The 26351-nt window shown below is 38.8% G+C and overlaps 1 protein-coding gene across 6 annotated transcripts; it reads left to right on the forward strand.

Moving 5' to 3' along the window:
• Nucleotides 1-3: 3 nt before the first annotated feature.
• On the forward strand, nucleotides 4-25946 carry RRN3 (RRN3 homolog, RNA polymerase I transcription factor). Of its 6 annotated transcripts, none has more exons than XM_082429660.1 (18): nucleotides 4-156; nucleotides 1436-1541; nucleotides 2673-2729; nucleotides 7484-7573; nucleotides 7686-7815; nucleotides 8209-8268; nucleotides 8619-8682; nucleotides 9450-9519; nucleotides 10791-10889; nucleotides 12925-13017; nucleotides 14019-14157; nucleotides 15357-15487; nucleotides 16934-17064; nucleotides 18018-18202; nucleotides 19213-19321; nucleotides 21920-22072; nucleotides 23066-23153; nucleotides 24055-25946. In XM_082429660.1, the coding sequence occupies exons 1-18, from the start codon at nucleotides 68-70 to the stop codon at nucleotides 24214-24216; spliced, it is 1956 nt and encodes a 651-aa protein (XP_082285786.1). In that variant the 5' UTR covers nucleotides 4-67; the 3' UTR covers nucleotides 24217-25946. The 6 variants fall into 6 exon arrangements, with proteins under 6 accessions (XP_082285786.1, XP_082285791.1, XP_082285789.1 ...); XM_082429665.1 differs by having other exon boundaries at nucleotides 23967-24072; XM_082429663.1 differs by lacking the exon at nucleotides 24055-25946 and adding an exon at nucleotides 23505-23614.
• Nucleotides 25947-26351: the final 405 nt, after the last annotated feature.

A 26351-nucleotide genomic window follows, 5' to 3' on the forward strand; every position in this document is an offset into this window, starting at 1 on the left:
ATGGAGGCGGTCCTAGAAGGAGCACGACTTCCGGCGTAAGGTGTAGTCGTCGCGTGTGTCTGGTCAGATGGCGGCACCGTTGCTTCACACGCGGTTGCCCGGAGATGCCGCCGCTGCGGCAGCTGCAGTCAAGACGCTGGGCGCGTCGAGGACCGGGTAAGAACCCAGGACGCTTCCTTCTGCGCGTCTGGGACCAAAGCCCAGGACCGGGATTAGGGGAGCGGAGCTGAAGGGTCTGGGACAGAGCTAACGGAGTGGGGTGGGAGCAGAGGGAAGAGGATCACTTCAGGTTCTCAAGAGTGAGTCCATGCCCCTTAGATGGGTAATAAAAGTGGAAGAGGGGATGGAAAAATGAACCTATTCTCTGTTCCATAGTCCCCCTTTTCTCCCCACTGGGTTCCCTTATAGCATCCCAGGCCTGGGTACTACATTCTGCTCCTTTATTCTTCCCTCCTGCTTCTTCGACTAGCTTTGGAAAGAGGTCCCTGGGTTATTTGGATTATTAGCCAGATGCTGCCACTGACGGAAAATTGCGTCTTACGTTTTGTTTGTTTGTTTGAAATTTGTTTTGACACACGTTTGTTTAACAGTGTTTATATCTAGTTCAGCTTTTAAAGCCCCTAACCCCCGTAAAACACTTCGGGGTTTAACTTTGACAGTCCTTAGCAGGATGCTGTTTTTTCACTAATCTGCTTTGTTTAAAAGAAGCAAACTTGGCGGAACACTTGGCATAATATCATTCATAATATATTTTTTTAAGTACCTACTTTTGGCGTTAAGCATGGGGGACAGTATATCAAAAGAGACAATGTCCCTGCTCTCAACAGACCTTCAGTCTAAGGAGGGAAAGACAGTAGATAAGTAAACGATGATTTCAGATAGCGGTAACTGCTGTGAAGAAATAAAACAGTGTGATGGTAGGGGAGAGGGAGAGGATGGGTACTTTCGATTTCTCATGGGGAAGGTCTCTGACATTTGAGCTTCAACTTAAATGAAGACAAGGGTCCAACCACGTACACATCTGGAGAGTGAGTGTTTCTGACAGAGGGAATAGTAAGTAAAATGGGAATCTGCTTGGCAGGTTTGAAGAACAGAAAGGACCCTGGCTGCAGTACGGTAAGTGGTTAGAGGTGAGGTCAGAGAGGTAGGCAGGGGCCAGATTAATGTAGGACCTTGAAGACGATAAAGAGTAGGAAACCTTTGGAGAATTTAAGCAAGAGAGTAGAGTAGCATGATCTGTCTTAAGTTTTTGAAAGATCATTAGATCACTGAATGAAGAATGGATTGCTGGGGGACTCAAGTGGAAGGAGGGAGGCCCGTTAGGAGGCTTTAGCAGTAGTCCCACTGAATGATGTTGGTTCAATAAGTGTTGGCTATTATAGCTTTTATTTTTCCCTGTCATGCACTTAATGGCTTAATAATCTTGGTTCCATAGGCTTTCAGATATGCTTGCATTAGAAAATGATTTCTTCAATTCTCCCCCAAGAAAAACTGTTCGGTTCGGTGGAACTGTGACAGAAGTGTTGCTGAAGTACAGAAAGGTAAGAGATGATAATGTGAAGTTTGGTGGGTTTTTTTCCCAGCTTTATTGAAATATAATTGATATATTGAGGTTTGATTTTTGCTGGTCGGAATACAGTTATAGCTGTTATACTAAAAATCAGTAGACAAATAAAATGGATTTTAGATATCAATATTGAAATCAAATAAATTTAACAACAGCACGGTGCTGTCAGTTCAAAATTAGAGTAGTAACCCCTTTGCTGAGGTTTCACATCTTCAAGTGCTTTATTTACCTAGTGTTTTTTAAAATCTTCAGCAAATAGTAGAATAAAAAACCATTAGCTCGAAGCATTTTATTTCTTTTTTAATAAATTTATTTTATTTATTTTTGGCTGTGTCGGGTCTTTGTTGCTGTGCATGGGTTTTCTCTAGTTGCGGCGAGCGGGGCCTACTCTTCGTTGCAGTACGCGGGCTTCTCATTGTGGTGGCTTCTCTTGTTGCGGAGCACGGCTCTAGGTGCGTGGGCTTCAGTAGTTGTGGCACGTGGGCTCTAGAGCGCAGGCTCAGTAGTTGTGGCGCACAACTATGTTGTGGCTTAGTTGCTCCTCTGCATGTGGGATCTTCCTGGACCAGGGATCGAACCTGTGTCCCCTGCATTGGCAGGCGGATGCCTAACCACTGCGCCACCAGGGAAGTCCCACATTTTATTTCTTAAGGAGTTACCAAAGCATTGCTTTGGGACAATAAACCAGCTCTATTAATGGGGATTTTTTTTTTTTTTTGGCTTTGTTTTTGTGTTAGTTTAGAAGTGATTCTGCTGTATCTCAGCAATGGTGGGAAAATATGCATTACTGTCTATTTTTATATGTAACCTGCATTTATATCCATATATATGATTGGATAGTATCATGGAATATTGACTATCATATTCAAATGTAAGTACACAAATATAGCTAAATATGAATGGCCTGTTGTCATTTTCTTTATTCCAAGCCCCCTAGCTACACTAACATGAGTTTTAAAATTTTCGTAGTCAGGATTTTATAATCTGCAACTGATATGTGTATGTTACAATGTTCTTTTTGTATAAGTTAAAAATCCTGCTGTTGGTCTTTAACTGGAAACCCAAGCAAGGAAAAATTCATTTTTTTTCCCCCCTTCTCATTAAGGGGGAAACAAATGACTTTGAGTTGTTGAAGAACCAGCTGTCAGATCCAGAGATAAAGGTAATTAATTTTGTGTTTGATTATTAGCAAAGTTGTTGCCACTTTGTAGAGACATTGGTTTGCACTTTTGGTCCTATTCCATTCTCTAGAACTTGCTCTATGATCCTTCTTTAATGGTTCTCAACCAGGGGCACTTTTGCCCCCGAGGTGATTTGGTGATGAACTGGAGACATTTTTGATTGCCACAACTGGGAGAAGGGAAGAGTGCTACTGGCATCTAGTGAGTGGATGATAGGGATGCCGCTAAACATCCTACAGTACACGTGGCAGCCCTTCACAGCAGTGAATGATCTGGCCCCAAATGCCAGTAGTCCTGAGGCTGAGAAACCCTGCTTTAATTTTTCGTTTTTAGAACCTTTCTTCTATGCTGCATGCAACTCTCATGTCTCTCCAGTGCTAAAACAACAAAACAAAACAAAAAAACAACAAAAAATGACTTTTCTTTCAAACTACTACTCTTTCAGTGTTTTTGGAAATGGTACAAGGTATATGCCTGTCATGTAGTAGCAACTCAGTAAGTGTTATTTCCCTTTTCTTCCTTTATTGCCCAATTTTGGAAAGAATAGTCTGTTACTGTGGGCATTGGTAGTCGGATTGCCTGGCATTAAAATCCCAACTCCATTGTTTCCCAGTGTGTGATATTGGGCATGTTGTTTAACCTCTTTGCCTCTGTTTTCCTCCTTGTAAAACCAGAGAAATAAGAGAAGTACTTTAAATGTAGCTGTTTTAAGAGGATCCAATGAGTTAATATACAAGAAGCATTTAGAACAGCCTCTGACTCAGAGGACTTTGTAATTGTTAGTTGTTGTTCCTGTTGACAGTCTGCATTTTCTCATTTCTCATTCATGTTTAAATCCACTGTTAAGTCCACTGCTGTATTTACTATGACAGAAGTTACCAGTGATTTCTTACGTGTTGATTTCAATGGACTTTCTTTTTTTTTTTTAAAGCCCCATAGTAATTCCTTGTAGCAGTTTATACAGTTGACTACCCATTTCTTAAAACCTTTCCTTCAGGACTTCCCTGGCGGTCCAGTGGTTAAGACTTAGCGCTTCCACTGCGGAGGGTGCAGGTTTGATCCCTGGTTGGGGAACTAAGATCCCGCATGCTGCGTGGCGTGGCCAAAAAATAAAATAAAATGAAAAAACAAAACAAAAAAACCCTTTCCTTCGGTTTCTTTGATCTTCCTGTCTTCTTATCACTTATCTCTAATCATTCTCTTGACAGGTTCTTCTTAAATTTGGCATTGATTGGATTTCCAAACTTAACCCTTTCCTCACTTTACAGATTCTTCCTGTGTGTTTTCCTTATGCCCTCATGGCTTTGAAATTTATCTGTGTCCTGATAACTTCCAGATTTGCATCTATAGCTCAGATTGCTCTTGTGGGCTCCAGACCTGTTTCTTTCTTTCTTTCGTTCTTTTTTTAAAATCTTAAAATTTTAATTTAATTTAATTTAATTTTTATCAAAGTATAGTTGAATTACAATGCTGTACAGATGTCTAAACTGCCAGCCCACAGGTGTTAACAAGTGCCCTGAGCTTAGCATTCTTTCTCTCCCAAACCCACTTCTGGAGCTTTCTTCATGTGCTTAAATGATTTATTGCTTATCTCTGTCTCAGCCTAAGTCATCTCTAAAGCACATTCTAAACATGTCATTGCCCTACTTCATGCCCACTGAAGAATAAAGGACCAGCTTCTTAGCATGGTCTGCAACAAATTTTCAGTGTTCAGTCCCACTAGATACTTTATTTCTTAAATTTGCCATTTCTGTTCATCTTCAGGGCTTTGCATGTGCCTTTTTTTTTCTGGCTGTAAGAGGTCCTCTGTATCTACTTTGTTTGCTACGTATTTGAGCATGGGCTCTGGTTACATAGTCTCCCTCCCTTACTGGCTTTGTGACTGAGGGCAAGTTACTGCATTTCAGTGCCTCAGTGTCCCCAGCTATAAAATGGGAACCAATGGTAGTACCTATCTCATGGAGCGGTTGTAAGGATTAAACGAGTTAATATATGTAAGTCTTAGAATAATGCCTTGCACATAGTTAGTCTTATATTAGTGTTTACTATTATTATTATTACTGTAATTATAAAACTCCTACTCTTTGAGATCCAACTGCAATATCATCTTCACCAATGAACTTTCTCAGGTTCTGTCTAAGCATATGGTTGTTCATTCAGTCCATACCCTACACTGCCAGCAGATCTTTCTAATTGTAAATTTGGCTTACAAGGACTTCACTGATTTGTCTGGCCCCTCTTTGCTCCCCAGATTTATCTGTTGGCTTGCTTGCTCACGATATAGTCCAGCCATACTGAACTACTTTTGGTTTTCTGAAGACATGCTTTTACCTCTGTAAGGTATAGAGCCCCCAAGAATACTCACTCTGTTTAAAGACAATGGAAGCATCACTTCTTCTTTAAAGCTTTCTTTAAAGACCTGTGCATTCTTCCACAGGTATGAAGAACCACATTCTTTGTGTTCTGCTGTATTTTATATCAGCATGTCTCCTTGGGATTTTGACAGACTAAGAGTCACATCATTTGTGTCCACATTAGTTCAGAGGAGTGTTAAAATAATTTGTTTCTAATAATAGTTCAGTACTAAAGCACCAAAGTCTCTGACTGGTTTACTTTAAAAAGTGGAGCAGTTTAAATGTTGTCCTTATAATTTTGTTGCACTTGTTTTAGTGGAAAAGTGACAGGATAGAGCTAACTTATTTTTATTTGTGTGTAACTTAGCTTGTCTTCTCTGTTTCAGGCCTTGTTATCCTTAATGACTGTGGACATTATGAAGTTACTGTAGTGCAAATGAGTTGTGACTTACTTTATTTTATTGCCAGGTTACTTAGGGTTCATCAGTAAATAGTCAGTGTCATTGAGCTTTGTCACATAGATAATGCATAGGAAGCACTCACTGGTGAACCGGTGGGGAAAAGGTGGGGAGCTCCTTCATGTGGAGCAAGGCATTGTGGGAAAGTGGGCAGAGCGTTGATCTAGGCGGACAGGTTTTTTTTTAACATCTTTATTGGAGTATATTTGCTTTACAATGGTGTGTTAGTTTCTGCTTTGTAACAAAGTGAATCATCTATACATATATCCCCATATCTCCTCCCTCTTGCGTCTCCCTCCCCCCCCTCCCTATCTCACCCCTCTAGGTGATCACAAAGCACTGAGCTGATCTCCCTGTGCTATGTGGCTGCTTCCCACTAGCTATCTGTTTTATATTTGATAGTGTATATGTGTCCATGCCACTCTCTCACTTCATCCCAGCTTACCCTTCCCCCTCCCCGTGTCCTCAAGTCCATTCTCTACGTCTGTGTCTTTATTCCTGTAGGCGGTCAGGTTTGAACCTAGTTTTTTACTGGTTTGGTTGGGCAAATTGCTTATTAATCTTTCTTAGGCTCAGTTTCCTCAACTGTAAAATGGGAATAACAGTAATCCATTTGCAGCATTGTTAGGATTCGGAAAAGGTATATATGTACGGTGTTGAGCACCATGCCTGGCACATGTTGTGTTCTCACTAAATGACACTCCCTATAAGTAGTCTATTGCTGTAGGTCCAGCCCTGTCTGCTAATAGTTCATCACTGCAGGTTCAACACTGTCTGTTTGTAGTCTGTTGCTAAAGGTACAACACCATGTGTCTCTTTCCCCTACTGAGTCTTAATCAGCATTAACCGTTTTCTTTCAAAAATTAGGGCCTTTTTTTTTTTCTTTTTTGGCTGTGCTGCCCAGCTTGCGGGATCTTAGTTCCCCAACCAGGGATTGAACCCGCACCCTCAGCAGTGAAAGCCACTGGACCACCAGGGAATTTCCCAAAATTAGGGGCTTTAATTTTTTTTCTTGTGTATGCTGTATATATGCATGAATACAAACAGTATCTTTATTAAATATAACTGATACCTTATTCTCTACATGACTTCTTTTTTGTATTGCTATTTAGGTTTTCCCATGTCACTAAAAGTATTATGAATAGTAATTTTATTGTCTGAAAAATATTTAATGGAGTAGTGGAACCATCATTTATATAGACCACATTTTAATTCATTTAAACCCATTTGAAGGTTGGGTTAAGAAAAAGTTACATTTATTGATGACTCTAGTTAATCAGCTTAGATGAATGTTGTCAACATGCTTGCAGGTCAGCATGAGTACAGAGGAAGTAGAGGTACCTGTTGGTCCTTGTGGTCTTAGAATATTTGAATCTGTTACAATTCTTTAGTTTAAAGAAGTCCCAGGTGTCAACATTTGAGGTGTTCTTACTTTTTTAGGGCAAACAGAAGTGATTAGAATTAAGTATTGCATTTGATTCTTTTTCCTGTATATCAGTTATTATATTACTTTAAAAAAAAGGAAAATTTATTGTAACATCTTTTTCCATTTTGATACAAACTAAGAAATTTTCATCCCAACTTTGGCTTAAGTCCAAGTTTGTGACATTTTTTTCTCCCAATTTAATTTTTTTTTTTTTTTTTTTGATGTGGGCCGTGTTTTTTTAAGTCTTTATTGAATTTGTTACAATGTTGCTTCTGTTTTATGTTTTGGTTTTTTGGCCACGAGCCATGTGGGATCTTAGCTCCCTGACTAGGGATGGAACCCACACCCCCTGCATCATAAGGTAAAGTCTTAGCTACTGGACCACCAGGGAAGTCCCTAAATATTGTTGATAGATGATCAATGCCAGATAGATATCATTTCTCTGTTATTTGAGAGAATTTGTGATTTTGAAAGTACTTTTCTTTGTTTAACTTAAGGATGACCAGATCATTAACTGGCTACTGGAATTCCGTTCCTCCATCATGTACTTGACAAAAGACTTTGAGCAGCTTATTAATATTCTGTTGGTAAGTTCACCATTTATTTCATCAACTATTATATGTAATTCAGTACTTCGAAAATAGTATATATTGTATCAGTAAAATGTTCCTTTTGTCTTTCTCTCCCTCCCACCTCTAGAGGTTGCAGTGGTTAAATAGAAGTCAGACAGTGGTGGAGGAGTATTTAGCTTTCCTTGGTAATCTTGTATCAGCACAGACTGTCTTCCTTAGACCATGTCTCAGCATGATTGCTTCTCATTTTGTACCTCGTAAGTGGCTGCTCTTTGCTTGCTTTGATTCTTATTTTTTTAAATATCTCTATTAAAAAGTTACCTTCCCACTATATTTTGGAGATTATGCCACCATGGAAGATTCCAGGATGCTTATTGGCAGCAGTTCTGGTACATGTCTGTCCCCTATAATGACCTCTGTGGAAGTGTCTAGATTCATTTGTTGCTATGATTTTTATGGATTGTAATTTGCTTTATTGAGCTTCTGACGAAGTCTTGGAACTCAGGGATTCTTAGCTATTTAAACCTGCTGCCCCCATTGTAAATTTTATTGTATTAAGTTTGGACAATGGAAAAATCGCTTTTTTATGTAGCTGTTGATTGTTTAGATCAATATTAGAAGAATAACATATTTCCTTTTTTCCTCAAAAGCCCGAGTGGTCACTAAGGAAGGTGACATAGATGTTTCGGATTCTGATGACGAAGATGATAGTAAGTATAAAGAGGATTAAAGCAAAGACTGCCTCCTGTGTCTTAGTGAATGCATGCTGAATGCTAAAGTATCCTGGCACCTCCAGGACTTAATCTAATATGTAGACTGCAACAAAAGGCAACCTTGATGGAATCGTTTTGTTATATTTAATGTTAACGTGCAATCAATTGCCCTTAATGGCATTATTTATAGTCTTCATTGATAGTCGGTCATGGAGAAAACTCTTGAAATTATTATTTTGCTGACAAATGTTTCAGTTTTGGTTAGCAGGCATTTTTAGACTTAGGTAGATAATTGTTCAGTTTTCAGTTTTATCTTGATGCTCATACTCTCCCTTTTCACCTTGTAGATCTTCCTGCAAATTTTGACACATGTCACAGAGCCTTACAAATAATAGCAAGATATGTCCCATCGTGAGTATACTTTGGTTACTTATTTTGAATTGTGGTGTTTAAGTCTCAAGAAAATTATGATCGGTTAGTAGAAAATTGTAAAATGTTCATAGCATCAAAACTGAAGTTATATGCTGCATATTTTTTGTATCCTGTTGATATCACATCACATTCTACAAAAAATGGCATTTCAGATCTCTATTCTTTGCCTTTAACTATTCTTCAAAACTTGTACGCAAATTCTCCCCTCCAGCTTTTTATGGTGGTTGGAATTTTGCTTTTATCTTCGACAGACACGATATCCAAAACTTTTCAGTGAGAAGCCCCTGCGTTTGTGTCATGCCATATGAATAAAAATTAGTTCTAAGAAAATCTTTTAAGGTGTGTAGGTTTCTTTTGGAGGGGTGAACTTCAAATTCCCCCAGTAAGTTTAGCAAATAAGCTAACTTTAAAAAGTCCAAGTTGATAATTTTTTCTCCTTTTTAAAATAATATATATGTGCAGTGGGAAGTGTTTAGATTTTAAACTGAAGCTCTTCATTAAACTTTTGTGGAAAAAAGGATCCCCCTTTAATTTGCTGTTGATATCAAACTTAATAGAAGCTTATTTTTCCCTGAGTTGTTACAGATTTTCTCTGAAGCCATGCATTTATTTTCAGTTCCAATTGCTTGAAGTAAGAGTTACCGTTTGCCTCCTGTATCTATATTTGCTCTTAGAACGGAAATGTTAACCTTCCAAGAAAGTCCGGTTAACATGGATTGTTTGCATGTTTTTTCTTTTTAAAATAGAACACCATGGTTTCTTATGCCGATACTGGTGGAAAAATTTCCGTTTGTTCGAAAATCAGAGAGAACGTTGGTAAGAAATCTTTTCATGGGAGAAACTAATGGAAAAGTTGTTTTTTGTGATTTAGTTTTAAGTGAGTTTAGGTCTTTTTCTTAAAAGTTGTTTTGTCTGCTGAATTTTAAACTCAAGACTAAGAATTTGACTCAGATTCCTTTCTTAGCAAGCGACTGACTGAGGGTTCTCAGTGCCTTTTCTCTTATTCCTACGTGCAAGTCAAAGGCAGAGTCCATTTCAGAAATATCTAAATAGGCTTAATGCTTACACAGATGGGAATTACTAGAAAATAATAGTTCATTTACTACCAATTATAAACATGCTTTATTTGAACATGAAGGCAGAGCCTTCTATAGATGAAGTCTTAAGTTTTTTGTGTAATATTTAGATCATCTGTGTAACTTTCAATAGTGGTTCCCTTTTAAGCATAGATTATTTTTTCCTAAATGTATTACAGGTATTAAATAAGGAGTTAATAACTTTTGGTGCTATTTGTGATGGTGTGCTTCAAGTGGTGTGTTACAAATTGTATCTCTTATGAACGTAGTTGCAAAAATTCTCAACAAAATACTAGAAAATTGAACCTAACAACATATAAAAGGAATTATGCACCATGACCAAATGAAATTTATCCTAGGAATGCAAGGTTGATTTAATACCCCAAATTAGTATACTGTATCAGAATAAATGATAAATACCACATGGTCATCTCAATAGATGGAAAAACGCCAAAACCCTTTTATGACAAAAATAGAAGGGAACTAAAAAAAAAAAAAAAATAGAAGGGAACTTTCTCAACCTGATAAAAGGCATCTATGAAAAATTCACAACTAACTTATATGGAATGTCTATACTAGGCAAATTCATAGAGAAAGAAAGTAGACCAGTGGTTACCTAGGGCTGGGAGGAGGTACATTATTAGAAGATACAAGGTATTTTTTTAGGGTGATGAAAATGTTCTAAAATTGATTATGGTGATGGTTACACAACTCTGTGAATATACTAAAAACTATTGAATTGTACACTTTATAAATAGGTGAATTTTATATGAATTATATCTCAACAAACCTGTTTTAAAAACATTGTAGAAGTATACAAATCACAGACTTAATTTACTGGGGGTAATTAAATTATACTAATATTGTGTGTATAAACAGTGTCGTTTCTGTGTTGCTTGATAGTCTTTTCTGTTTGAATAGTTGAAACTAAAGATTGTGTAATTGATGTTTTGCTTGCATAATTATGAAACATTTATCCTCTGTCGAAATGTTCATCTTTTTATGTTTTAGGAATGTTATGTTCATAACTTACTAAGGATTAGTGTGTATTTTCCGACCTTGAGACATGAAATTCTGGAGCTCGTTATTGAAAAGCTGCTCAAGTTGGACGTAAGTATTGGGTAATCTGTTTTTCTCTTGATTTTTATTTATTACATAATGTTATAGTATTTGTTATAATCATAATATTTGAAACAGTAGTAGCAACAGTGGAAAAAAATCCACAGTTCCACCTTTGATTCATTTCTTTGAACATTTCTTGAACATTTCTTTGAGCATTGATGTGCTGGTGTTTATAGGCAGTCCCATCTCTCATGGTTGGGGAACAAGGCATTAATTAAATAGTCACGTAAATGGAAAAGTACAGTTGTGGTAAATGCTGTGAATGGAACACACGCGTTATGAGCTAGAAAACCTGATGTAGTCAGAAGAAGTTGGGAATGCATACCTAAGGAAGTTATTTGGGGATTCTTTATACTTTTCTTAAAGAGGCTTGCAATAAGCTGCAATGGGAATGAGAAAGTGATGGATTCTGGTGACACGGGGAGGAAAGGTCCTTGAGACTGGATTGGAAGTAGGGGAGTAGAAGGTAAGGGAAAGGAACCCTTCAAAGGTAGCTCCCTGTGGAATGAAAGTTTGGTGTTGCGGTAACAGTAATAAGAAACGTCAGGAGGAAGTTGCAGGATGATGGGTTCCATTTTGGATGGATTGAGGTGCAGGTGGGGAGCTAGATGGAGAATATTCACCAAGCAGTTGTAGCTGCAGGTAGGGGACTGAGAATGAGGCCAACAGGAGAGAGGAAGTGAGATCGGAAATGAGAGGAAAACCAAGAGTCTGGACACCCAGGGAGGATCTGGAGGGAGGAAGGCTTTAGTAGGCAGCATGAGATGTTGCTGACCTTTTTTTTTTTTTTTTTTTAATATTTTATTTATTTATTTATCATTATTTATTTATTTATTTTTGCCTGCGTCGCGTCTTAGTTGGCAGCATGCGGGATCTTTGTTGCGGCATGCGGGATCTTTTGTTGCAACGCGCGGATTTCTCTCTAGTTGTGGTGTGCGGGTTTTCTCTCTCTAGTGGTGTATGGGTGTTCTCTATATAGTTGTGGCGCGTGGTTCCAGAGTGCATGGGCTCTGTAGTTTGCAGAATGCGGGCTCTCTAGTTGAGGTGCACAGGCTCAGTAGTGTGGCATGCGGGCTTAGTTGCCCCATGGCATGTGGGATCTTAGTTCCCTGACCAGGGATCGAACCCACGTCCCCTGCATTGGAAGGCGGATTCTTTACCATTGGACCACCAGGGAAGTCCCCTATTGCTGAGCTTTTTAAGGAGGATGAGAAAAGCAAAGTCCTTGGGTTTGGTGTTTAGGAGGTAGTCTGTTGCTGGAGAGAGCATGGATGGATAGGAAGTGGGGCTGCTAGAGACCTGGTGAGGGTTTGTGGTGTAAAGAGGGGATGAGGCGGGGTGAGAGACATGTTTCAGGGTTGGGGAGACTTGAGGTTTGTGGACTAAGGAAATAGGAGTTGATGGGAAGGACATTGATTCTGTAGGAGGTCTAGGAAGGGCTGGAGGTTGGGTGGGCTGGCACGTTGCTCACTTGGAGTTAAACCTCTCTGGTCAACTGCATACATATATGCTTATGGAACATTTTAGAGTATATTTAGGAAGAAGGTCATTTATAGACAGTTGAAAAGGCATGATATGAGTGGTATGTTAAGTAAGATATCTGAAGGGTTATATAGCCAAATAAATATTCATTAATTCAAAATTGATTGCATTTAATAATTTTCTCCTCAGTTGATTGATGATATGCCTCTTATACACCATGCGTGTGTCTTGTGCATAGTAAGAGTTGGAATAAACGTTGAGTTTGTTGAAGCTACCTTTTTTAGACCAACATAGCACAGTTCATATTAATTTTATGTACATATGTAATACAGGGAACTTAATTTATAATCTTGTAAATTTCTCCATGACCCAGACCCATTTATAGGTTTGCGTTGTGATTGTTTATTGAGTTACAGTGCTATATAGGGTGCTAATATGGACATCTTTAAAGCATGTGTATCAGATGAATTTCAAGTCCCTGAATAATGTAGTTATATTTTAAAAGCTTTTATTCTTTTTTTTTTTCTTTGTTGTAATGTAGGTGAATGCATCCCGGCAGGATATTGAAGATGCTGAGGAAACAGCAACTCAGACTAGTAGTGGAACAGATGCCACAGAAGGGCTCTTTAATATGGTCAGCATTTATTAATGAAATAAGACATACACAGTTCACAGTCCCAGAGGGTGGGAAGAAACAGCTAATGGCTTCTCACCTTTTTCAAGGCTTTGAATTAAAACAGTAGTTCAGCAAACTTGAAAATGAGTTCTTAAATGAGTAGTTTGCTTTTTTGTTGCTTATTGACTAGTAGAGCTTATTTCCAAGGCTTTGAATTTGGGTTTGGTGAAGTATGTTTCATTTTTATTCTTCTGTTTGTTCTTTGTTTTTGTAAACCACATATTGCTTGTGAAAGAGTGATAAATGGAAAAGCATACCAATGTAACTTCTGTGTTTTACAAATTGTATACCTTAATGCAGTGCTTCTCTACCTGGGGCAGTGTCTTCGGTTGGGTTCACCGGGAGGAGAGCCTGAGATGGGGATTCAGGTGCCCTTGGGACAAAGGGTGTGAGGAAGCTGGAAAAGGCAGGGGAAGGAACTAAGTGAGAGTTCGGTCTCAGTTGGAAAGCAGCTACAGCCTGATCCCCCGCAGAAGCTCTGGAGCATGAGTTGCAGGATAGAGTTAGTCCTGCCTTGAGACCAGAGAGGTGGCCTCCTGTGACCTCGTGTCAGTCAGTTCTGATGGGGAGGGAATGGGAGCAGCAAGGGCATTTCTCTGGAGAAGGGGGAGAAGCTGTGAGCTGTCGGCAGCCAATACTCATAGCAGCTTGGGGATGGGTGCCCTGTCCTGGGAAAGGAAACTGGCACCAACAGTGGGTGCCAGGAGCTGGGGGAAATCTGTGATGTTTGCGTGGCCACACTGTAAATGGGTGTCTAAATGAGAATCAGAGGCTGAATCTGTGCTTTCATTTTGAATTCCACGGGTGGTTCTGATTCACACCTCTGGTTGAGAGCCCCTGCCTGGAAAGGTCTTTGTGTATTTTCTTTTATCTTTTAAAGGAAACGATTACCTCAGAATTTTCTCACTGAACTACTTTTACTGAGGCTTTTAATGTTAGTTTTTACTTTACTTTCAAAGGACGAAGATGAAGAAACTGACCATGAAACAAAGGCTGATCCGGGAATGCTTGATCAGATGGTCCATCCTGTAGCTGAACGCCTGGACATCCTGCTGTCTTTACTTTTGTCCTACATTAAGGATGTCTGCTATGTAGATGGTAACAACCTGTAGTAGTCACAGTAACCGCTGCTTTGTTGAACACCTACAATGCACTGTGCTGGGTATTTTTCATACTTTAGTACTGATAGAAATCCTGTCAAAAAATCACTGTTTTGAGTATGAGGAAGAGAAGGTTTAGAGAGATTGTTACTTGCCAACATGACATAGCTTGAGAATAGTGGGACCAGGATTCAGGCTTAGTTATGTTTGTCTTCAAAGCCCTTGATGATATTTTCACTGATTACTGTATTGAAAGCTTATATATGGAGCTTGGACAGTTTTAGGCAGACCTCAAGTTCAAGACATTTAAGAAATGGTATAGTAGACGTTGATACATGGTACTTGGTGTTCCGTATTGAATTTAGAGAGTCTAGGTAACTTTGGTTTTGCCAGGTGTTGGTGCTGTAGTGAACAAATTGATATGCTTCTTGTCCTTACAGAATTTTTAGTCTAGAGGCTTTGCCATGCCACTCAGTTCTATTATTAGGGCTTGAATCTGAATTAATATGTTACTACTTTAACTTTTTTGCTGTTATAAAAATAATACATATTGATTAGAGAAAATTTGGAGAATACAGGAAAGGATTTACAAAGTTTATACAGCCACATTCTTACTATTTGGAGAACCATTATTAGCTTTTTTTTTTTCTTTTCTGTTTGCATGGGTATATGTGTTTTTCTCAGTGGATTTGGGGATCACACTCTATGTAGTATTTTATAATCTTCCCTTTTCACCTCTTGTGAACATTTTCTCATACCATTCACTGTTCTTCTAAAACAGTTATATGGATTTAACTGGTTTCTTATTTTTTTTCTCCCCCTGCTTTTTTTGCCATTATAAATAACAGTATAATGAACATCCTTGTATATATATTGTCAATTATTTGCTTGTGATAAATTTCTAGCAGTAGAATTACTGGATCAGAGGGCTTCTGCTTCTAAATGGCAGTTTTACAATGTGTGGCATCACAGTAGTGTGTATGAGATGAGAGCCTGCTTCCTTGCCAGTGCTGGGTTATTGTAATTAAAAAGGAAACTCTGTACAAAATAAAGATGGTATTCCCCCCCACCCCCCCGTAGCTTAATAGATGATGTATGTCTTAATGGTATTGTTTGCTTTTTACAAATTTGGTAAATGAAACTGGTAGCTTGAAAATAATGTCTTTATAAAACTGAAATGCCAAATTTTCTTCGTAGGTAAGATTGATAACAACAAAACAAAGGATTTATATCGAGATCTCATAACCATCTTTGACAAACTCCTGTTGCCCACGCATGCCTCTTGCCATGTGCAGTTTTTCATGTTTTACCTCTGTAGCTTTAAATTGGTGAGTATGTCATTCACATTATTGTAGCTTATTTTATTCTTGCCCAGAATTTTCCCTTAAAAAATGGGGGGTGGAGGGAGGTGTGGAAGAGAGACCGTGAGGTATTTCTTTGTCTTGAGCTCATTTTACTTAGTGCCCCTGATGAAATAACAAGCCCTTTTCAACCCACGGAAGGAGCAGAGGGCATTGCTGCTGCCTGTCAGCTTAAGCTGAGTGCTCTGAAAATGTCATCCTGCATTTGGTCCACTAGGTGGTGCCCTTCCCTTTAATTCAAGCCTTTATTAAAATCTCATAAGGCATATTTAACCGTTTATTTTCTTTATTCTCTTTCAGTTGATCTTAACTAGCCCAAACTAAATTTTTAATCTAGGGTTTTAAAACTTCAGACTTTGTTTTTCTATTTTGAGAACAAAGCAAAACAAAAGAACACAGGACTCTTCTTTGCAACTATTTTGTAGCTTCCTAGAATTGTCCAGGAGAGTATTGGTCATGGATAGGAAGGTTAAACTCAATCTGCCCCAAAGCATGTGTCAGTAGCTTTTGAAAAGAGCTATTTGGGAGAAGTTGGAGGTTGCATCCTTTGTTGAAAAGAGGCGAATTGGTCTGTTTTTTTCCTACAATTAGCATAATTAGTCAAATGCCAACTATACTTTACTTGTTTATTTAAAATTATTTATTTATTTATTTTGGCTACACCGGGTCTTCGTTGCAGCATGCAGGATCTTTTAGTTGCGGCATGCGGTCTTTGGGGCATGTGTGCGGGATCTAGTTCCCTGACCAGGGATCGAACACGGGCCCCTTGCATTGGGAGCTCAGGGTCTTACCCACTGGACCACCAGGGAAGTCCCACCGACTACACTTTAGTCTCTATTTCTGGTTAAGTTTGATATGTGCAGTCTGAAAGGTACTGCAGAAGGAGTTCCCATGTGAGCGTGGTTAATCACTGGTTTCCAGTTACGGCTAAATATCAGAATCACTTACATAGCTTTATTTATTTATTTTTTTGGCTACGCCACTTAGCTTTTGGGATCTTAGCTCCCTGACCAGGGATAGAACCCGGGCCCCGGCAGTGAGAGCACCGAATCCTAACTACTGGACCACCAGAGAATTTCTGCTAACAGAGCTTTAAAAATTGGTGGATCCCAAAGCCCTGTCACAAATCTGTAGGGTTCCAAAGCCCTGAATCTGTAGGGTTGATTTTGATGCTCATCTAGTTTTGGGATCCATTGAATTATTTGATGCTGTGGAACACCTTTTGTTTTTAATAGTATTATCTCAAGGTGTTTTAAAAATAAGAACCATGATAACGTATCCATTATTTATCTAGCAGTATAACTGAGATACTAGAACTTTCCCATATTGGTGAGTTAAAAATCTTAGGATTCTGATCGCCAGAATATCTTAAGCATTAAAAAAAGATGAGACCAACACCTTCTCTTTTTATAGGGATTTGCAGAAGCATTTTTGGAACATCTGTGGAAAAAATTGCAGGATCCAAATAATCCTGCTATCATCAGGCAAGCTGCTGCAAACTATATTGGAAGCTTTTTGGCAAGAGCTAAATTTGTTCCTCTTATGTAAGTAATCTAATTTTCCAAGTGCTTTTCATATCATGCTTTAGAAAGTATAGTATTGTCTCAAGTCAGAGAAATATCTGCCTTATTTTTTTGGTCTGTCTTTAAAGTGAAAAAATCTGTTCCCCCACTCTATTCAAGATGTTTATATTTCTGAGAGGCAATTTCAGAATAAAATATCTCCTTTTCAAAATGTAAAACCTCACGTGAAAAGCTTTTGTAATTTGTTCTGTATGGTTGCACTTGAATATGAAGATCCATTTGTCTTCATGGATGGTGTACAGCGTTGTATACTGTTTTGATTCTTTTTATAGGTTTGTCATTTTTCATTTGCATTCCGAATCAATTGTATCTGTTAAAGCTGAAGAAAAAAATCCTTTTAAAGGTAATAGATCTATTTAGGAGGCCAGCTCTGGGCCTGTTTCTTCTAGTTATCCATGAAGATAATCTTTGGACAAGGATGCTATTAAAAACCCTTTCCTGACAGCTAAAAGCTATCTGGCTGTTCTGTCCTAAATTGTTGACCATGGGATTTCATCAGAACCCCTTAGGGAATGGTGAGGTCAGCCAGACTGTCTTTCTCTTGTAAGATGTGGGTAAACATGCCCTGCTCTTTGGCCATATTCCCCCAAGAGGGCTGGGAGACCATCGGAGAAGCCCTTCTGAGTTTATGAGGAGAAACTGTTCTCCAGCTCTTGGGACTTCAGCATTCTTAGGGGCCTGCCTGTTGTTCCTAGGAGGTCCATGTGCTTGAGCTTGTAACTGGAAGGCTGTCTTTCCACCTGCCTACCATTTTCTTTCCTTTCTTTGCTTCTCCTCTGTGCCCATGGGTGATAGATACAGAAGCCAATGGACAGACTTTTCTTAGTTTGTAAGGAGAGGCAATTGTGTGTTCTTATGTCATTCTAGTTTTTTATGAAGCAAGTGAAGTTGACTTGAATTTTTCTTTTCTCTAGTACTGTAAAATCATGCCTAGATCTTTTGGTTAAGTGGCTGCACGTATACCTTAATAACCAGGATTCAGGAACAAAGGCATTTTGTGACGTTGCTCTCCACGGACCATTTTATTCAGCCTGCCAAGCTGTGTTCTACACTTTTGTTTTTAGACACAGGCAGCTTTTAAGTGGAAACCTGAAGGAAGGTCAGTGATGTGGGGTTGATGGATATGAACTGGATTTTCCTTTTAAGCCCCACTTCTAAAAAGATGTGGGGTTTAAAAATAGTTGTATGAACTCTAGTAGGACAAGGTTTTATCACAATGTAAGTAAAATCACTTTTTTTTTGGTATAAATAAATGGTAAGCGTCTTGGTTAAAGAGTACCTCTTTCTTGTAAGCCATTACATTATGCCATTTTTAGTAATTTTTATCAAAATATACATCAAAGAATCTCCTAACAAAAGACACTTAGGCACAAGTTGGTTTGCTTGCCTCTTAGAATAAGTGTGGTGTCTTTAACATAGGAGAGAAGTATATTTATCGGTTCCAAGACACTAGTATCTACCTAATTTTTCCTTCTACCTCCATAGTTTTTTGTAAACAAACAAACAAAAAAAACCCTGAAATACAAACAACTAATGTGCACTTGAAAAACGTGCTCAACTTTACTGATAACTTAAGACATGTAAGTCTCTCTTGGTTTTGTTGGCTGACAGATTGTGTGTGTGTGTGTGTGTGTGTGTGTGTGTACATATGGAATTCAAGAAGGAGAAATTCCATATTGTACAATCATTACCTCTAAGGAATGGAGAATCACTGTGTTGCCTCAGCTTCTTAATGATTCCATGATTGTTAGCAGAAATCATCACACAGTCGTTTCCCTCTGTACGCTCAGCATATGCTGAGATTGCTTATATCTGAGTTCCAAATTGTCATGTAAGGTTATTGCCCACTGGGAATGTATGTTTACTTCCTGAATATTTAAAAGAATAAACTCTTTTCTTTAGAAAAGTTGGTTTGGTCATAAATACATATGGTTAAGCCTAGTGATATTCTTTGGGCTCTACACTGTGTGACTGTCTACATGGACCTTTAAAGCATTTGTGCAAATACCTTTTTTAAATTTGTTTTTTTTACTGTATAAAATAATAAGTGCTGCTTAGACTGTTGTGTTTGTACCTTTTAAAAAAAAATCTTTTGTTTTTTAATCAAAGGTTTGAGGTACCTTCAAAGTCTAAATTTTGAACGGATAGTGATGAGTCAGCTAAATCCTCTGAAGATTTGCCTGCCCTCGGTAGTTAACTTTTTTGCTGCAATCACAAAGTAAGTGATTTATGCTTTATTTGTGGAAGTTATTTCAAAGTGAATTTATGTTAGTATTAGTATTGTAAAATTCCGTTACATTTCTGTGAAATTATTTAACACAATTAATAGCAAAATCATTTAAAAACCAATAACCCAGTACTTGTGGAAAACACTGCATTGAAGGTATTGTTTTTATACTTTGGTTGCACTGGAAATTGCTACTACTTTTTAATCTAAGGAGGATAATTCAGCAGAAGCTTAGGCACTTTGAAATAAGTAAGGCAGCTAGCAAGCTGAGAGGTACAAACCACAGATGTTTATTAGAGTGACTCTCATAATGGTAATAAAAATAGACTGGACATGAGATGAACATCCAACAATAGGAAATTGGTTCATTGAGGGCCTTGTGGCTACAGCTGATGTGCGTAGCATTTATTGTGTGCCCAGCACAGTTCTGATAAGCACTCTGCATAGAACTCACTTAATCCTCATACAATCCTATGACTGTATTATTAATCCCTATTTATAAATGGCGAGATGGGGGGCACAGAGAGATTGAATGACTTGTGTGGAGTCATGGCTAGACTGTGGCAGAGCTAAGGTTTGAATGCCGGCAGGCCGGCTCCTTCGTAAGCATTCAGTGAATTATTTTGCTTCACGTAGAAAGTGAATTGGAGACCTTGGGTATCTTATCATGATATTGAGGGCAGGATCATAGCTTAAAATCTTTAACAGATTGAGCTATTAGAAGATAAGAATAATTTCTGCATCCCTCAGTCCCCTTTAAACATCTTGTTGCTCTCATTCAGCAGGCTTATTTTTCCTTTGCTGGCCATCTAGTTCAAGGTATTCTCTCTCCCTCAGATCTCAAAAATGGTAGTAAAGAATTAAGATAAGAACCCAACAAGCAACAGTGTCCATTGGGTGGACGTTTCCAGCACATCGCGGGAAGATAGGAAGCATCTGGGAGAGTAGGACGGATGGAGCAAAGCAGAGGCAGCTGCCCGTAGAATAATCATGGGGTGGGAGTAGAGGGCTGCAGCTGAGGAGCAGACTGGTCAGAGAAGCTCTAGATCTGGGGTTGGGATTAGCAGGGAGGTTAGTAAGACGTGAGGCGAGAGTGAGAGGTCGAAATAAAGGTCTGTGTCAAGGAATTTATGTATCATTCTGTAGCTACTGCTTCTGCTTACGTAATGGTTATTGAGTTAACCATATTGACTCATATAGCTGTATTTTGATTTTGACTGCTGCGTAATGTTCTCATAATTTTAAAACATCGATTCTTTGTTGGGATTTAAGCTGTCTTCCTTTTTCAGTGTGGGTGCATGGTTGTGTGTGTGTCCTGGTACACAGGCACATACTTCCTGTCACCCAGAAGTGCAGTTGCTGGGTTGTAGGAGGTGCACATCTTCACTTTTACCGGATATTGCGAAGTACTCCAGTGTGGTTTGGCCATTTAACACCAAGAGTCAAATGTGATCCTTGGCTAATGGAACAGAAATGAACATATGGTGCTTAAAATAGCAGTAGTGACCTGAGAGCCTGAGAACAGATACCTGAATGAGTACCGTGGGAGGGAGGGTGGGAGGGGGAGAGTTGGCAAAGGTGAGCTAAATCCTCCTCTCAAAGAAGTGGCCCAGTGAATGATTTTTGAAGTTCCTAAGTCATAACCACCAGGGAGATTGACAACGTAATGGTCCTGTTGGGCTTTGGTTTTTTTAAATTAATTAATTAATTAATTTTTGGCTGCATTGGGTCTTCGTTGCTGCGCACGGGCTTTCTCTAGTTGCGGCGAGCAAGGGCTACTCTTTGTTGCAGTGGGAGGGCTTGTCATTGTGGTGGCTTCTCCTGTTGTGGAGCATGGGCTCTAGGCATGCGGGCTTCAGTAGTTGTGGCTCTCGGGCTCTAGAGCGCAGGCTCAGTAGTTGTGGCGCACAGGCTTAGTTGCTCCGTGGCATGTGGGATCTTCCCGGACCAGGGCTCGAACCCATGTCCCCTGCATTGGTAGGTGGATTCTTAACCACTGCACCACCAGGGAAGTCCTGGTCCTATTGGTTTTTATCGCAAGTTTGTCTGTCCATTTAACTGTTTTCACTCACTATGCCTTTTCTTTTCTTTACCATTTTCTGAGGTCGTGATTCAGTAAACCCCATGGCTCTCCCTTAGTACCCTCCTTAATTTCTTCAACAGCCAAGTGTCTCCACCAACAACCCATATCCCCTCTCAGTGAATCCTGAATCCCTTTTTCACCAACCCACTAATTCTTACAAACAGTAAAAAATAAGTAAAGACAGCTACGTAATTCTGTAAACTAAAAGAATTACCGTGAATGCATTAATTTTTAGTGAGTTGTGCCTAATTAGTAATCTAAGCCCACTCTCATATTCTATAAAGTGATAGCGCATTTTCTTTCTCCTTAGCTAACTTGTAAATAGTAGGCCCAGAGGACTGTACCCTAAAAGCATTACTTTCTACTTTATGTTATTTTTTTTCTTGTAGTTGTTATGTTCAATAAGATCTATATAGTCGGGGTAGTTGTCACACACGAACAGGCGTCTCCATGCAGAGTAATTCCAGCACATTAATGCCTCTGTCTGTGTTGGTTTTATTCCACAGCAAATACCAGCTTGTCTTCTGCTACACCCTCATTGAGAGGAACAACCGCCAGATGCTGCCAGTTATCAGAAACACTGCTGGGGGGGACTCAGTGCAAACCTGCACGAACCCACTTGACACTTTCTTCCCCTTCGATCCTTGTGTACTGAAGAGGTAGGTACACTTAGACAGTCGACCTTTCGATGGTGAATTTAAGTGCAGTGTGTATGTGCCTTTACCAGGATCGGGATTTGGGGTTTCTTTGTGGTGAGTGGCCCTTCTGGCCGTTGATAGGGTCTCGTGGTCTCCTTGCGTGTTTTCCAGGCCCAGTGTGGAGAAGCCTGTTAAAGGCTGCTGAGGGTCGTGGCACACGAGGGCTTGCAGGTCTCTCCCTCAGTAGGAGCCCAGATTGACACCAGGAGGTTTTTGTTTTTCTTGAAACCTGTTGGTTTAAAAATACAAGAGGCTGGGGATAGAGGTACCTGGATAGGGAGGATGCTGCCTTTTCTTGGCTCATAAATTTCTGCCAAATGACTTGTTCCTTCTTCTAGAGACCACATCCCATACTGTTGCACAGGATAAGCAAATGCCAAGTGATTTATCTGGATGGGTAGTTCTGGAAAACCTCCAGGCCAGTCTTAACTTCAAATGTATATATATATATATATATATATATATATATATATAAGGAAGCAGGATTTCTGCTTATGACAGTTTGTAACTAACAACACAATGATTTGGGATTATCTGGTCCCCCAAGTCTTGGTTGACTGAAACCAGACTGGTCTTTTTTCCCAGATTTATTTTTAGTAAATGACTGTAAGAATATTAAAAAGGAATTTCCAGAATAATATTATTTCATCTTCATTTGGACATATTGTAACTCACTGTTAATCTTTGCAAAGTTGAGAAGTAATTTCACTTGAAAATGAAAAGTTGAGAAACAGTAGGTGTAATACTCCATCTTCGTGAGTGGATGAACTCTTACAAAGAAGGAGCCCCGTTAGTTACAGAACCTACATAGGATATTTTTGGACACTATTATTATTTGAGCGATAGTTTTTACTTCTTCATTTTGGGTAATGGGTCTTGTGAGAAAAGAGTTATAAATGTGGTGACCTTTGCTGTAGTATTTAATTTGATTTTGAAACCTGATCTTCTTGACAGGTCAAAGAAATTCATTGATCCCCTTTATCAGGTGTGGGAAGACATGAGTGCAGAAGAGCTTCAGGAGTTTAAGAAACCCGTTAAAAAGGTAAATTTGTGATTCAACATACTTTCTGGGAATCTCCTATGTGGTTACAGAGCACAGTCAAATAGTTAATAGCAATGTTACACTTGAAAAATAACTACATTTGTTCATTCTGCCTTTACAGAATTCCAAGCCCAGGTTATGTTCTTATGAGAATAGTGTTTGTTTTTTAATGAATTGTTCAAACCAGACACTTCACATGCTGACTTTGGGAAGTGAAGGGTAATTAAAAATCAGCCTAACACATTTAGATCTCTACCACTTGATCGTTACCACCAAGTAACAGTCTCAGATTTACTTACTGTTGAAATGTTCCCAGAAGTTAACATTAATTTTGTAGGTTTTCATGAACAGGTGGTGAAGATGCAGGTCTGCAGCATGTCCTCCAGTGCGTGGCCATGGAGCTGAGGCAGCTGTTGCCAAAGGAGAAAATTAGAATCCAATAATAAGAAATGTCACCATTTGTTTCTTTGTGGCGCATTCATTTCTATATTAAAAGTCAGCTTTAATGTACCTGTCTTCTTTTTCATAAGTAATCATTGGAAAGCTCTTTTTAGTTTTATTCTTTCTTTAAATTTTGCGTTTGAGGAGGATGGTCATTCATTCATTCATTCACATTATGTTAGATTGAGCAAGAATGACATATCATGTTACCTGCCCTCCTTGAGCTTAAAATCTGTTTTAAAAAAAAAATCAGACTTTAAACAAACACTCACAGCATGTGATGAGCCGTCGTGCGGATGGTTTGTAATAAAGAAGTGTGCGTTGGGAAGCTCTCGAAATTAAGATTCTTTTTCTTCACCTTTGTCTTTCCAGAAGTAGCACGTTCCTGAGGAAAGGGATTCTTGAAAGCATTTCAAACTGCCACTTGTGATCTTGTGGATAATCTCTGTTCTTTGTGCAGGAGGTGGTGGAAGATGAAGAAGATGATTTTTTGAAAGGTGAAGTTGGGATTACACCGAGCTCCTTTGATGCGCATTTCCGCAGTCCTTCAAGCAGTGTGGGCTCCCCACCTGTCTTATACCTGCCAGATCAGTCCCCCATGATCACAAGGATTTGTGATTGAGACTGACATTCCTCCCGTTGTGCCCTTCACTACCAAGGTTCATACTGTTTGAGCATCGTGTTGAACTAGAGCGAGTACATGCTTCAGGCATCTCACTTTCAAGTTAGACTTACTCTAATGTCTGAACAGACATGGTTGGGTTATTTGTTTTGTTTTTGTTTTTTCTGTTTTGCTCCTGTACAGACAAAAGGAAAAGACAGAATATCATGTGCAATATTTTATGGTGGAGTTGATGATAAGTGTTGAAAGCTTGGCTCGTTTGTTTAATGTATACATTTTTTTGTTACAGCTTTTTGACATAATTATTGTGAAATTTCTAATATCACCAACAGCCTATTTTAACAGATTGCATTTTTAACGAGGTTTTTGTCAGAGCCATACTTACAGGACTTTGTTGATACGATATCTTTTCATTGAAAAATCCTCAAGGACACTCTTTGAATTCTTCAGAATGAGTTTCTTTTGGATACGCTGTTTCCCCTCTGCTGTAACTGTATTTGTGTTCTGGGGTTTCAGTGGGGTGCAGAGAGGATAGCAGGAAAGTGTGGGGAGGTGGCCAGGGCTGGTCCTGGATGCTGCAAGTTGGAGCTGGCACTGAAGGACATCTCCAGGGACTTCAGAAACCAATAAAAGCCTAGAGGGACGAGAGAGGATTTCAAGAAACAGAATCAGACACATCATACATTTGTGAGTGTAAAAATGGGTTTAAAAGAAAAAAGGAGTTCCGGGTAAATGTAATTCACATTGACTGAAGTGGGGTTGGACTTCTATAAAACACAGCTCACAGTGCTGTACCCTGACACTCCCAGAAGTGCTGTCAGAACTGGAACTACTTGTAGTGGAATGTAATATTGGTCATTGAGAATTTCTTTGTCCAAAAGTAGGGGAAGAGAGGGGATTTTAGGTTATTGGTGGAATGGTTTTGCTAGCAACAATAGGTCAGGGTTACAGCTACACTCCCTGTCTACTGGCTGTTCGTACCATGGATTCCAGCTCAGTGAAATCCTCCTCTGGCGAGGCTCTTTTTGTATTTTTATAACTAAACACTGAGAGAGAGGAGTCTAAACAACCTCGCTGTATAATAAATTTGTGCAAGCGCTGCTAGTCATTTTGAAGCTCCTGCATATTTTAGCTTCATTCTTTATTTGTGTACTTGTTATTTGTGAAAATGGACACTTTTAAATATATTTATTTTTCTGTCACTTTCCTATTCTTTATTTAAAGGCAAGTGATATTTTCTTGATCACAAATATTTTGTAATGAAATAATTTCTCTTTCCTAGGGCTTTGTATGCTCTCATATATTTACATTGATGGCAATGTAGAGTTTGAATTTCAGTCTGAAAATATGTTTTTAGAAAATAGAAATTTTTATTGTTTTAAAAAGTTTTGGGTATCGGTGATTTTCTTTTGGTGACTTGGTGGAAAGTCGTTTGAGAGCCTTTAGGTTCTCTCTTTTTTTAACTGCTGACAAAAAGGTGGGATTTTTGTATAGTGGATAAAATGAGTAATTGAAAATGTGTCCATAGAAATTAACAGTAAGTGGGGTCTTTGTGAGTTGAGAAGTAGTTTTAATGTAGAAGTATTTCGACAAATAAGTCTAAAATTTCAAAGGAATTTGAGAAAAAAAAATACTGTGAAAATAAAACAATGACGTGGTTAATCTGGAACTTTTGTTCTTATGCCAATAAAGGGAGGTACCCCAGTAAAGAAGCTTCTCATGTAAATGTTCTTTGACTCCTGTGTTTTTTTTATTTTATATTTATTGATCTACTGTATTAAAGCACCGTTTTGCAATAGAAAACTGCAACTGAGACTGTACTTAATTGATACTTTATTAGAGGCAAAAGTATTGCCAGTGTGATTGCAAGTACTCAAAAATAATTGCATACTGGTGATGGGAATGGCTTCCAGGTGCATCTGAAGTGTCTGTGACTTTCCTTGATCACACCCAACTGGTCCAAGGAAAACAAACACTTCCAAAAATGTACATGCTTTTAAGGAACATCTGTGCAAAAAAAATAGTTGTTTAATCTCCTTGGGAATTATATATGAAAACAGGATTTTCCTATCCCTCTTACTCAAAAGCGGGTTTTCACCTGGGATAGGAGTTCCAGGGTGCATCATTTTGTTTGT

Source organism: Balaenoptera physalus (assembly GCF_965194825.1).
Source record: "Balaenoptera physalus genome assembly, chromosome: 16".
Lineage (NCBI taxonomy): Eukaryota > Metazoa > Chordata > Mammalia > Artiodactyla > Balaenopteridae > Balaenoptera > Balaenoptera physalus.